A 12,895-nucleotide genomic window follows, 5' to 3' on the forward strand; every position below is an offset into this window, starting at 1 on the left:
TATTCATCTTTCAATTTTGTCAAAAGTAGGTTTCGATATTCCCGGCTCTGAATAACATATAACAAAAAAGATACGGTAATTCGTGCTAAATCAGCTAAAATCGTAATTTTTCTCAAAAATTACTAGAAATAGGTCCAAGAAACTGTTAACAAATCATCATCATCATAAGGTCGTCAGTCCTAAGATTGGCTGGACACGCACCTCCACTCTTTCCTATCCTTAGCAAATCTTCGCATTTTTCTAAAACTGGAGCATCCCACGTCCTTAACTATTTGCGAGCAGTAATCTAATCTAGCTCTAACCTCTACTCCTCTTAACTCCTGTTTATGCTTCTAATATGTCTCTGACTAGACCTTCATGCTTGAGGAGGTGTCCTCTCAGCCTATCTCGCCTATTTTTTATTAACTTCCATAGAGTCCTCCGTTTTCCTATTCTTTCTTATGCCTCTTCATTTCTAAGCTTCTCTATCCACTGTATCCCCATCATTCAAACGCTTCTAACCTTTTATTTTCCACCGCCCCCTTCGTATGTTTTAAAAGATGTTATTAGTGGCCGGTTGAGAGTTTTCAAAGGATTTGTAAAAATGCTTTTTGCCCCCTAGGTGCTGAATTTATAAAAATCCTATTTGCAAAAGCGACCTATTGTCCAACTTTCATGTTTATTTTAAGCAATAGGTACAAGTGGTAGAATACATAATTTTTAAATAAAGTTCTTAAAACTTACTTTTTCATCAATTGATTAATGTTTTACGTTAAATGTTGGTATTACGGTGAATGGATAGTCTGCTCAGTCAGCACATGTAGGTATTGTACCTTTTATGAGTACCTAACTTAAATGAAAACACAGTAAAATTACTAGTTCACTAATTGTACAATATATACTGTATGCGAAAGCGTGATTTGGAGAATCGCAAAGAACAGATCATTGGAGAACACAACTTCCAACATTTAGTGATGATGTTTTTGACATAGGAAACATACCGCGCGGTGTGACTGTTGAACATTATCGAAACTAATCGAATAGTTACGTTATCTCCCGAATTCATTTTGTATAAAGAACTGTCATATATGTATAACTATTATGATGTATAATATGATAATGTATTCCGTTCCTTTTGCATCAAAGAAGTCGAAATAAAAGAAGATTAAGGTGGCTTCTCACGGCCCATTATTTTGCAGGTCGGGCCGCGTCGGTAACGCGCCAACACGTGGGAAAGGTGCTGCCTGAAGTGGCCCGGGAAAACCCGTATTGGTGCATCCGATCCGTCGCGAGTCGGTAGTTTGAAAGGCGCGGCATGGTTCGAACTGTCGCAATCGGTTAGCATTTATTGTTATCTGTAATTCAAAAAAACACATGCGTCAACAGTATGTTATTTCCGTACTCAAGAAAAATATTTATTTTTCTTAAACTTTCGTGAAATCGTTAAAAGGAATAAATATCGACGGTAACACATGAAGGCGTGCACGGAAATATGTATTGCTTGTACTTTACTCAAGATTTAGTAAATAAAACTTTACCTTAATAGGATTTTACTTAATCATGACATTCACCACTGTCTTTTGTTTATCTTTCTCTTGCTGAGTAAATATGAACCAACAAAACATAAGCTGCAACAGCAACTGCTATTCTATTTTATTTTCTATACTGAACCTAGCTTCAAACTCATGAAGACAGGCTCATATAGATCGTGGAAAGAGCTTACTCGCGATCCGCGCTTACCCATTCCTGTCCGCGATGCGAAGTCAGGTCTGTGTTAATACGGGCCGTGGGAAGCCACCTTTAGGTGTCCGTACTGCTATTGATGGTAGCGGCATATTATATTTCGAAACTAAGATTCGCACTTTCGCATACGGTATATAACGAGTTGCTCTCAATATAGTAATTGAATTGTAAAGTAATTTGTTTGTTGAGTGAGCTATACGTATTTATATTGCAGTTACGTTTGCACCTAATTTTTTTTAAAAGGTAAGCAGTTCTTGTTAAAGGTCGCCTACTCCATGTAATAACTATTTTTATGATTTTGACTCAATTCGCGTCAAAATGCAATATTTTTAGTACTTTTTATTGGACCCACTTTTACTCTAAATTTAATTTAGTACAGCTTAGTAAATGAGCAGATGTTGCACAGACAATGTGTATGCCCTTGAAGGAAAATATGGCCACTGTAAGTTTTTATCGCTTTGCCTTTCTCAAATTCTACAAATTTCAAGTTTTTTTATTAAAATTTAAAGCTGCATATAAAAAAAATGATTTGCCTGTTGATAATTTTTTCAGTTTAGTCCCGGATTGTTATAAAAAAGGGTCACACGATTCTCATAGAATACGTTAAATATTTAGTTAACAAGTACTTCAATTGCCGTTTCAGTATTACAATAAAATATTATTATTAAATCAAGTCTTCATACATAATTGTTATAATATATTTTAGATCTTGGAAGCAATTTTTGTAGTTTGTGTGTTTTGGGTTATAACTTTGTTGAAAAATAAATACTTGCCGACAACGTAAATTTTTGACGATTCATAAAATCTTATGTTTGCTAACAGTTCTCTATTTTTGTCATTTATTTAAAATCGCCTTACATTATCTTAATACCAGTTAACAGTTTTTTTATAATTGAGACCACAAAATGAAAGGCCTTTAACATAAAATGACTAAGAAAGTAAAATTTGAAATTGTAGATTATGGTTTTTGTGCCCTAAAGGATATCCAAAGTAGACAATCAAAACTAAGTATACAATTTTAAAACTTGTTTCTTCACTAAAATGTCTATGAAAGGACAGAAATAAAGCTGACATGTGTGATTTTGATTTTGAAAAATATTTTACCAACTTTTCGAAAAGATCGAATTTCAGGAGCCCTTTTTTGAATTTGAAAAAATGCTTTTTTTATGTTCATCCAGTCTTTATTCCCTTTAAGATAAAATTAAATATTTTTTAAGGGTACGTTCCGTATTTTCCTTAAATTAGTACCCTAAAATTATGTTTGTATAATTTTTCCTATATTTCTGCAGCAGCGATTGCAAAATAAAAAATATATATCAAATTTGATACAAATTTCTTTTTTCCCTTGTTGATTGCCATTGCCAGAGTGTTTCTAAAATGTTTAATAAAATTTTCTTTGTGGTTTTAAGTACATTAATTACAATATTGAATTAAAATTTTAATCTCGAACTATTCGGGTAAATGATTTGATATTAATTGTAAACTTAAACGGTTTTGAATTAATCAAAATGTGGTTACTTCTAGATAATCGACTGTTTTAATTAATTAATTTTAAAGTGTTAGGTTTTAATATTATTGTTTTTAAAAAGGACCAAGAAAAATTAAAAAGAAGAAATGTTGAATGCATATTACTTGGAAGAAGATTGAACTTATAATTAACCTGACTCGTAAAATTCCCTGAGGAAACTCAAAGCCATTGAGCGAAATGTTGGAACTTTACAATTAATAAATACCATTTATACAAATATTTCCAGATCATAATTTTAATTCAATAATATTGATTGGGGAGAAAATGAATATTATTAATTAATCTATTCTCAATTAATATTTTTTCTGTTTTATTCTGATTTTTAACCTCATGTGTATTTAAAAGGCATTTCCTGTATAGTTTTATTTATTCACTTAACTGTAGTTCCTTTGAGTTTAGTAACCCTTTAAAATATGGTTCAATTTGTTGCAGTTGGAATCATGGTTCAAAGGGGGTTCGAAAAAAAGTACCCTCGTCAACAAACCGGGATCCTTAGCCAGTTCAAGGCCAAATTCCGAAACAGACCTTGGAGACCCAGACGAACAAGCATTAGAACAACAAATAAACGAAATGGATGATAAACAGACGAATGCAAAGTTTGAAGAAATGCTGGTCAGTGTTTTTATATATATTTCATTAATAGACACACTATGTCTGATCAGTATTCCGGAAAATTAAGGGAGAAGAACGTACATGAAAAAGAAATAGAATGAGCCACTTCGCACCACTCAGTGATATGCATATATAGACATGAAGGTCATGACCTTACTTAAAGTCCCAGCTGTTCCGGTAATGATGCGTGATGCCACCAGTGCATTCCCTTTGCACCATTCACATGTGACCACTATATTTTTGTATTTTGTGGTAATAGCAGTAATTTTTACTTATCATTACGTGCAATTGTCCTGTCTACGTATCAGCTGTTGCGAAGGTCACGAATAGATATATGAATTTCGTCAGTTATTGTTTGCGGTAACGAAAGGCGATAAGAAAACACAGCTGCCAAAGTGGCATCTGTTCTCTATCATTGACGGATCGTTAACTGAGGTACTTTTTACAATGTCTACGTTCTTACGCTATCATGAGATGCACTCTACAATGCCTCTAGATATTACCATTCAAATATTCTGGAATACTGATCAGATATAGGTATGGGATAATGATATGTGCTAACTTATTTAAAGTCCTATGCGTGGAAAAGATAGTTGTATTTATTTTAATTTTATTAACATAAAACTACTTATCACTAGATGGTTCTTAAAGACTTTAGAAACTTTAACAGTTATTATCAATGAAAATCGAATTATTAAAGTACGTCGAGCTTTATTCTGTTTCGATTTTAATAAATTGCTTTTAATTATGGCAACGCATTCACTTAGCATTGATGTTAATGAACACAATATTGGATTTAAAAAAATATATTTTAATAAAATTAGCAAATATTGCGGTACTGACAGTGAGATACTCATTGTTATAGAATGACATGAATTTAAACGAAGAGAAAAAGAAACCGTTAAGAGATTCAACGATGGAATACAAGAAAAAAATGTTACTAATGCGATGTAAAGGTGCAAATCAAGTTAAAGAGAGCAAATTCGATACACCGCAACAATATATTAATTATATAGAAAATTATTCCCGAACTGATACGTTAAATCCGGGAAAAATCCTCAGCTGTGTGGAATCATTGAGGATAGCACTGACCAATAATACATTAAGTTGGGTACATGAGTTTGGAACAAAAGGTCTACTTACAGTCTTTAACATTTTGAATTTAGCCACAAAATGGTAAGAAAATTAAAGATTAAGGTTATAGAAAACGCAATTGTTAGTGTTATTGTTTGTTTGCTGTATTTATCTATATATTTTTTAAATTTATTTTCATTCTTTAATACCGCTTCTATTTTATATAAGACTTTCTTTAACTCCTCTGTAATAGTAATACTTCTTTAAATTCTACAAATCCTAACAAACTTTTTGGAACTTATCTAAATTGTTACTATAATTTTAGTAACAAAGATGAGAGATTCGAAAAGATACAAGCAGAATGTTTAAAATGTATATACAAGTTTATAAATAATACAGAAGGTATTCGCGAATTTTTAAAACATGACAGTGGCCACGAAATTATAGCATCTTGTATAGATTTTAAAAAACCAACAGTTACAATCCACGCGCTACAGGTAACGATATTATTCATAAATGAAATGGTATTATGTATTAAGTACTTAATGTAATTTCAGTTATTAGCTGCCCTATGCTTTTTATCGAATGACGATTTAAAAATTGTTGGGACCGACAAAGTTCTATCGGCCATCACAAAGGTTGCTGAAGAACGAAATATCGAAAGGTTTAAGCCACTTGTTGATGGCATAACGAATTCAAAAAACGAAGATTTATGGGTAATAATACCATAAGAATAACTTCAACAGTAAAATATTATAAAATGTTATTGTAGTGCGTGTGTCTTCAATTTATCAATGCACTGTTATCACAGACTGAAGTTTTTGAATATCGTGTACATTTAAGGAACGAAATAGTTAGATGTGGATTGTACGAAAAATTAGGTGGGTAAATGTTAAAATGCAGTTGTTTCGTATTAAATTATAAAATCATTTGATTTGTTAGAAACCCTGAAGAGAGAAGCCAGCGAAGACATCCTTAAACAATTAGAGTGTTTCGAGAATCATAAAGAAGAAGATGCAGATGAACTGCAATCAAGATTTGATAATGTCAAAATTGATATGGATGATATCAATGACTGTTTTGTGGTGCTAAGGAACATGATTTTAGATACGCCTGCTGAACCATATTTTCTTAGTATTTTACAACATTTAATGTTTATTAGGGACGACTATTATGTTAGGTATTTTTTTAATTTTACATGCTGTAAAAACTCTGTAAATATTTATGAACTTTTACATTCTAGGACAGCGTATTATAAACTTATTGAAGAGTTAGTAACACAAATTGTTCTTCATAAGTCGGGTATTGATCCTGATTTCACAAAAAGGCCTATTGCTTTTGATATACAACCTCTGCTTGAAGGATTAACGGGTAAGCATGCAACTATGCATAATGCGGATGCGTTTGCACATGGCGTCATTATCAGGGGTACACATACAACGTTAGGCTAACATTTTTATAAAGTGAGATGCAAACATATACAAAAAGTGAAAATTAACATCTGGTGATTTATAATATGTAACATGATTCATACTAAGTTTACTATTTTCCAATCCACTACGCCTATTCATTGGCTATGAATGAAGTTAGTGGTTTTTAATAAGAATAGGAAATATTTAACTATTATAATCGCCGCCTGTACGAATCTCATATTCTTTTAAATAACAAATACCAAATAATTTAAATAATTCATTAAAAATTCAAAAATGGCAAATTATGGCTAGGCGTGCATATTCTAAGAATTAATTTGAGTGAGTTGTGATAGTTTTTTAGTAAAAATGATCACATTGGATGAGTCATTTATATGTCATCATGTAATATTACAAAATTCACTAACATTTCAAACGACTGATAGTTAAATCTAAAAACATAGTAATATCCTAATAAAATACAGTACCTAATAGAAAAAAAAGTTTGATAATGTTCAGATACAAGTAGAAACATCTCATCTGTAATTCTTTAAATTTAGTTACTAAGAAAATATTTATGTTTACTTAAAAACACAAGATCTATAAAATAAACGAAGACAAAGGATTACTACTCCTAAAAATATATTAATAACATATTTAACAAATCTTTATTCTTTATTGGACTGTAATTTTATAGAAAGAACAACTGAAATAGAAAAAAATAACTACGGAGACCTTCAAAAAAGATTGGAAGAAGCATTAGCTGCTAAAACCGAAGCCCTGGCCAGAATTGATATACTAGAAGGACGTGCTACATCAAATGGCAAACTGGATCCCGATTGTGTTAATAACACATCAAAAGCAATAGGTTCAGCACCTCCTCCACCTCCATTGCCGGGTATGGGTGGAGCACCACCTCCGCCACCATTGCCAAATATGAGTGGAGGACCTCCACCTCCTCCTCTACCCAACGTGGGAGGACCTCCCCCTCCCCCAATGCCGGGAATGGTTGGACCTCCTCCACCTCCAATGCCGGGAATGGGACCTCCACCGCCTCCTCTTCCGGGTATGGGTGGAGCGCCTCCACCACCACCTCCTGGCATGGGCCCGCCTCCACCTATGCCAGGAATGATCCCTTTAGTAGGAATGGCCAATCCTAACGTATTGCCTCATGGGTTGAAACCCAAGAAGAAGTGGGAGGTCAGTGGGCCTCTCAAAAGGGCAAATTGGAAAGCGGTAAGTTGCTTAAATGGAAAATAAAAATATTGCAACTTTATAACAATCACAAAAAGACTTTTGACTTGCAGTTGTCAGCGTGCCTGCTTTTCAGGGCAAGTTTTAGTTATGAGAACATTTTGAGATATCTTTGGTCATTTTTAAGAAATAATCTATATTTTTTAAAATGTATCGGGCATGTCGTTTGTTTTGAAATGTGACATTTTGAGTTTCGTTTTGTTCGTTTAAACTAAACGGAAGGTTTCTATTTGATTTTTAGACAATTATGTTTTCATATAATATCATGTACAAACATGCTGAAGTTGCTTCCATGTTAGCTAATAAGTGTTAATTGAGTTTAATGGTGTCTGTTTTAATGAAAAATGAAAAAAATGTAACTAAGACACCCCAACATACCACAATGCATTTAACTAAGTGGGCATGTGTTCCGCTCACCACTTATGAAGGCCTAATCAACGCAATTATATACAGATCAATGTCGTAAACTGGAACAGGCCTCTCTTTTCTCGTTCTGTTGATTAACAGTCTTCTACTCTGTCATTTTTTACCTTGTATTACATTTGCCTTATAAATATTATGGTCTCTCTACCTTCGTATCCTATTTTCCCAAATTTGGCAATAGCAGCCTTGCATTAAGTATTTTTCTTTTAGATTATTCCTCAAAAACTGTCCGAAAAATCGTTTTGGGTAAAAGTACAAGAAGAGAAACTAGCTTCTCCAGATATTTTAGAGGGATTAGCTCAGAAATTCAGTTCGAAGCCGCCACCCAAAAAAGTCGAAGGTGACGCGCTAGACAGGTAAAAAAAATGAAAACTAGAGAGAGGTAATTTCACGAATTTATATTATAGAAGAAAAAAAGGAATTGAATGTAGAAGAGAAAATATTGAATTAAAATTAAGAAACAATGAACATATCAGATTATATTTTTTCTTTAATGATAAAATCAGATATGTGATAATTTTACTTAACATCTTATAAATGTTTTTTTTTTATTAAAGCAGTAATACTTATGGTACCTTAAAGAAAGTCAAAGAACTGAAAGTTTTGGATGGTAAAACAGCTCAAAATATATTAATTTTGTTGAATGGGTCTCTGAAGCACATGTCATTTGATGATATTAAGAAGTGCTTATTGCGTTGTGACGGTTCAATTTTAATTGGAAATGTTCTAGAACAACTAATTCAGGTATAAAGATTGATGTTATATTGATTGTTTCGAAAGTTTTATTTTTTTATTTAAATTATAGTATTTACCTCCAGCCGACCAATTGAATAAATTAGCACAATTTAAAGATTCGTACAAAGATCTTACGGAAGCTGAACAATTTTGTATAAAGATTTCCGAAATTAAAAGACTGTTACCACGACTGAAATCACTCAGTTTTAAGGAACATTTTACGGAAATGGTCAACGATTGTAAACCGGTAAGAAATATGTAATATGTGAGTTTGTGAAATATTCGGTATTTTATTTTACATATCTGAAACAAGAAATTTTAATCACAAACTTAAAAAAGTAAATAGAAATATTTAAAAAACATTTATTTGCTCAATAGAAATACATTCTTTAAATCTGATCGAAGAAAAAGATTTTTTGAATGATCAAAAGAAAAACTAAAAATATTTCCAAGAAGTTTTATATAAAGTACTTTAAAAAAAATGTTTTAAAATAGGATATCGTTGCTGGAACTGCAGCATGCGAAGAAGTAAAGAAAAGCAAGAAGTTTGCTAAAATCCTTGAATTGATTTTGCTGTTAGGCAATTACATGAATTCGGCGAGCAAAAATGGACCAGCGTTTGGATTTGAAATCAGCTTTTTAACAAAAGTAGAGTGGTATGTTTCTGCCAATTTTGTCATGTTTTCTAACAATTTTTATTTGTAGCTTACAAGTACAAAAGATCTTGAAAATAAACAAACTTTGCTTCATTACATCGTTGAGACTGTGGAAAAGAAATTCCCTGAACTATTAGAGTTCTATGATGAAATGCCTCATATAGATAAGTAAGTTCATCAATTTTTAATACTTTTGTTTCACATAACTATTCATTTTTTTAAATTATCTTTTAACGTTAATCGGTAATTTATAATATAACTGTAACGCGCCAACTTTCAATAGATTGGTATGTATATTTTATTTAGAGCCAGTCGTGTTTCCTTGGATGCAATACAAAAAACTCTAAAGCAGATGGATTCCAGCATCAAAAATTTGGAAACTGATTTGCAAAATAACAAGTTACCGCAGGATGACCAGGATAAGTTTTCCGAAATAATGGGCGTATCCTTTTTATTTTCTAATATAGAAAGGGCATTGATTGACCTTAAAAATCGATAATTTACCATTGCTATTGAGCTATTGCTGTAAATACTCGATAAATTTGGTAGTTTCTTAGGGACGAAAAAAAAAGTAGGACTAAAAGGTGATGAGAAAAAGTCATTTTGCAAAAAATAAGAACTTCTCAGAGCAAACAAAAATTTCTAATTACTTTGGAGAAAATGATATTTTATTATTGTTTTTCGGTCTTTTAATGAACAGCTATTAGTGTTCTGTATTTGTATGTACGTGTACTTTATTTATTACAATTGTTTATTACATATATATAACATTCATGAACGCGAACAATTTGATAACGCAAACAATCGTTGTTTTTCGACTCACACTATCGAGTGTTTGATGTATTAACACATACTGATTACTTATAACACTGCGATCCTGTATGTACGAAATGGGAATTTTAAATTTGTTATTGTTAAGTGGGGGCTCTTATGATAAGTGATTCATATATTCTTATCGATGGATATCAACTAATTTTATAAAACGAAACTCATGTTTAAATTAAAAAAAATGTTTAGCCGCTGCTTCACAATGCTTTGTAGTTTACCGCGTATAGTAATAACTTGTACTTTAATTGCTATATTTACAATTTAGATTCAAACAATGCAAGTTTTCAGATATGCTTTTTACAGAAATATACCTATTATTTTATTAATGAATTCGAAAATCATAAACGTGTTATCTAAACTATTATTTTCTTTTATCGTGAGATTGTAATTAATTTCTGTTTTTAAAATTCATTTTTTGTTATTGATATTTTATAACTCGACATTAATTTTCCTTTATTCTTCAGCAAAAATTTTTGGCGGTATTTTGTTTTTCAAATAGGTAATTCTATTATTTAGTTTATTATTATTAATGAAATGAAATGCACGAATTTTTCTTAATAAAATGAAGTCGTTTGCAAAAGAAGCCCGAGAGCAGTGCCTGGTTATGCAAAAAATGTTCAAGAAGATGGATGAGCTGTATAACGAGTTGGCAGAATATTACGCTTTTGATAAACAAAAGTACGTTTTGGAAGAATTCTTTACGGATTTGAAAACATTTAAAGATAGTTTCATAGTAAGTATTCAAAGTTTTAGTTGATTAGATATGGTTTTCAGACTACAATTTGAAATTAAAAGTTTTATTTTTTTCCCGTATAAGAAGTAAGCTTTCACAGTAGTACTTTCATGTCAAGTTATGGCAGTATATGGTAAAACGATATTATTCGATATTTAATTGAAATATTTTTGTGGCAATGCCTTCTTTTACGAATATAAATTAAATATCGTTTAATAGAATCTCTAATTCATACTTTCCCAGTAATTGAGCATTATTTGCTTATAGGAAGCGAAAAAGGATAATGAGCGTGAACGGGAAATATTAGAGAAGAACAGAAAAGCTAAATTGGCGAGAGAAAAGGCAGAAAAAGAGAAACAAGAACGTGCGGCTAGAAAGAAGGCGCTCATCGACATGAACCCGTCAGAAACACAAGAGGGCGTAATGGATAGGTATGACATAAACATTATGTATCTTTTCTAAATATTCATTTTTATAATTCATCAATTTACATTTTTTTTTGCTTTTTACAGTTTACTGGAAGCTCTACAAACGGGTAGCGCTTTTAGCAGAGAACAGAAACGAAAACGAGGTCCTCGGCCTGCAGGTGGTAAGTATGCATGCTTTTTAACATCATTTCTACAATAACAAGAATTGATTCGATAGTTTTCGATTGTTGTGTCGATTTGAATTTATTTATTGTAATGGAAATTTGATAAGCATTATGAATAATTGTATTGTATTGTTTTGCATTCAAGAATGCTTCTGGGAGTCATTAGCTGGTAAGAATGCTATGAACACGATATGACGTTAAAGTAAGTCCTGTGTGTGTTTCGGTGGTCTATTAACAGTCTGTGATATAAAATTAACATGATTGGTTTTCGTTTAATGTTGACACAGGATTAATACATTATTATGAATATATAGAATGCATGTCTCTTTTGATTTTGTATATAATACAGAGTGATAGCTGGTAGGACTTAAATTCATAATTGAAATATGCAGAAATATTACTTTTTAAGTGAGACATCGATTACTCAATTGAACGATATTTTATTCATCATTATTATCATAAGATAGTCAGTCCTAAGACTAGTTGGACACGCACCTCCACTGTTTCTTATCCTGAAATAATCTTCGCATCTCCCTAAAACTAGACTTCCTACATCCTTAACTATTTGTGAACAGTAATCTAATCTAGGTCTACCTCCACTTCTCTTAGCTTCTGTTTCTACTTCTAGTGTCTCTGACTAGCCCTTGAGAAGGTGTTCTACCAACCTATCTCATTTATTTCTTATTGACTTCCAAGCGCTGTTTTGCGTTTTCCTACTCTTTCTAATACTTCCTCTCTTCTAACTTTTTCTATCCACTGTATCCTCATCATTTGCCTGTAACACCACATTTTCAACGCTTCTAACCTTTTCTTTTCCGAAGCGCATACCATTGACGTTATGGTATTTTGTTGTTTAGGAAAAATTTTATAATGGTCTGTGGTTTAAATTATAGAAAAAAGTATAAATTAAGTAAATACAACCCCATTGTAGACTATTTTTAAAATTAGTTTTTTTAAGTTCTTGCTCGAAAGCTATTTTTTTTTTATCAAACGCCAGCCATGAATGGAGACTACTGAGATTAACCTGTAAAGAGGAAGTAGCCACATAGTGTCCAAAGCCTAAAGTATTGTTCTGACGGTGTATTCAAGGTGCTCTAATAGTTAGTCTGTGTGCTTATATCTCCTCAGTGGTATGGTACCTTGAATCTGATCGAACTGTGGATCGCATACCAGTTCCACCTGCTTAGGGAGTTCGATAATGATCAACAACAAGAAAGACGATCTCCATGTTCCCTAACGACGCAAGTCTACCTTTTACATACCATTCTCATCACAACTAAGCGAAGATTGCTTTATGTTCCTTACAATGATGATCTATCTCATGTCACC

The 12,895-nt window shown here is 32.1% G+C and overlaps 1 protein-coding gene across 8 annotated transcripts in view; it reads left to right on the plus strand.

Moving 5' to 3' along the window:
• The window catches only part of LOC108740205 (protein diaphanous), a 56,747-nt gene that overhangs the window by 40,146 nt on the left and 3,706 nt on the right, over positions 1–12,895 (plus strand). For 5 of the 8 annotated variants that reach the window (XM_025979115.1, XM_018474435.2, XM_018474486.1 and 2 more), the window contains 17 exons: positions 3,683–3,862; positions 4,728–5,038; positions 5,262–5,433; positions 5,494–5,652; positions 5,709–5,817; positions 5,879–6,116; positions 6,180–6,307; positions 7,043–7,581; positions 8,233–8,378; positions 8,580–8,766; positions 8,828–9,004; positions 9,253–9,405; positions 9,463–9,581; positions 9,720–9,855; positions 10,810–10,974; positions 11,242–11,405; positions 11,487–11,563. In XM_025979115.1, the coding sequence (XP_025834900.1) occupies positions 3,683–3,862; positions 4,728–5,038; positions 5,262–5,433; positions 5,494–5,652; positions 5,709–5,817; positions 5,879–6,116; positions 6,180–6,307; positions 7,043–7,581; positions 8,233–8,378; positions 8,580–8,766; positions 8,828–9,004; positions 9,253–9,405; positions 9,463–9,581; positions 9,720–9,855; positions 10,810–10,974; positions 11,242–11,405; positions 11,487–11,563 (3,160 nt within the window). Of the gene's footprint in view, positions 1–2,116; positions 2,165–3,682; positions 3,863–4,727; positions 5,039–5,261; positions 5,434–5,493; positions 5,653–5,708; positions 5,818–5,878; positions 6,117–6,179; positions 6,308–7,042; positions 7,582–8,232; positions 8,379–8,579; positions 8,767–8,827; positions 9,005–9,252; positions 9,406–9,462; positions 9,582–9,719; positions 9,856–10,809; positions 10,975–11,241; positions 11,406–11,486; positions 11,564–11,711; positions 11,769–12,895 lie in introns of those variants that run through there. The other 3 variants (XR_001938299.2, XM_018474463.1, XM_018474443.2) reach the window with 3 other exon arrangements.

This window comes from Agrilus planipennis, unplaced genomic scaffold (assembly GCF_000699045.2).
Source record: "Agrilus planipennis isolate EAB-ADULT unplaced genomic scaffold, Apla_2.0 scaffold26, whole genome shotgun sequence".
NCBI classification, from domain to species: Eukaryota; Metazoa; Arthropoda; class Insecta; order Coleoptera; family Buprestidae; genus Agrilus; species Agrilus planipennis.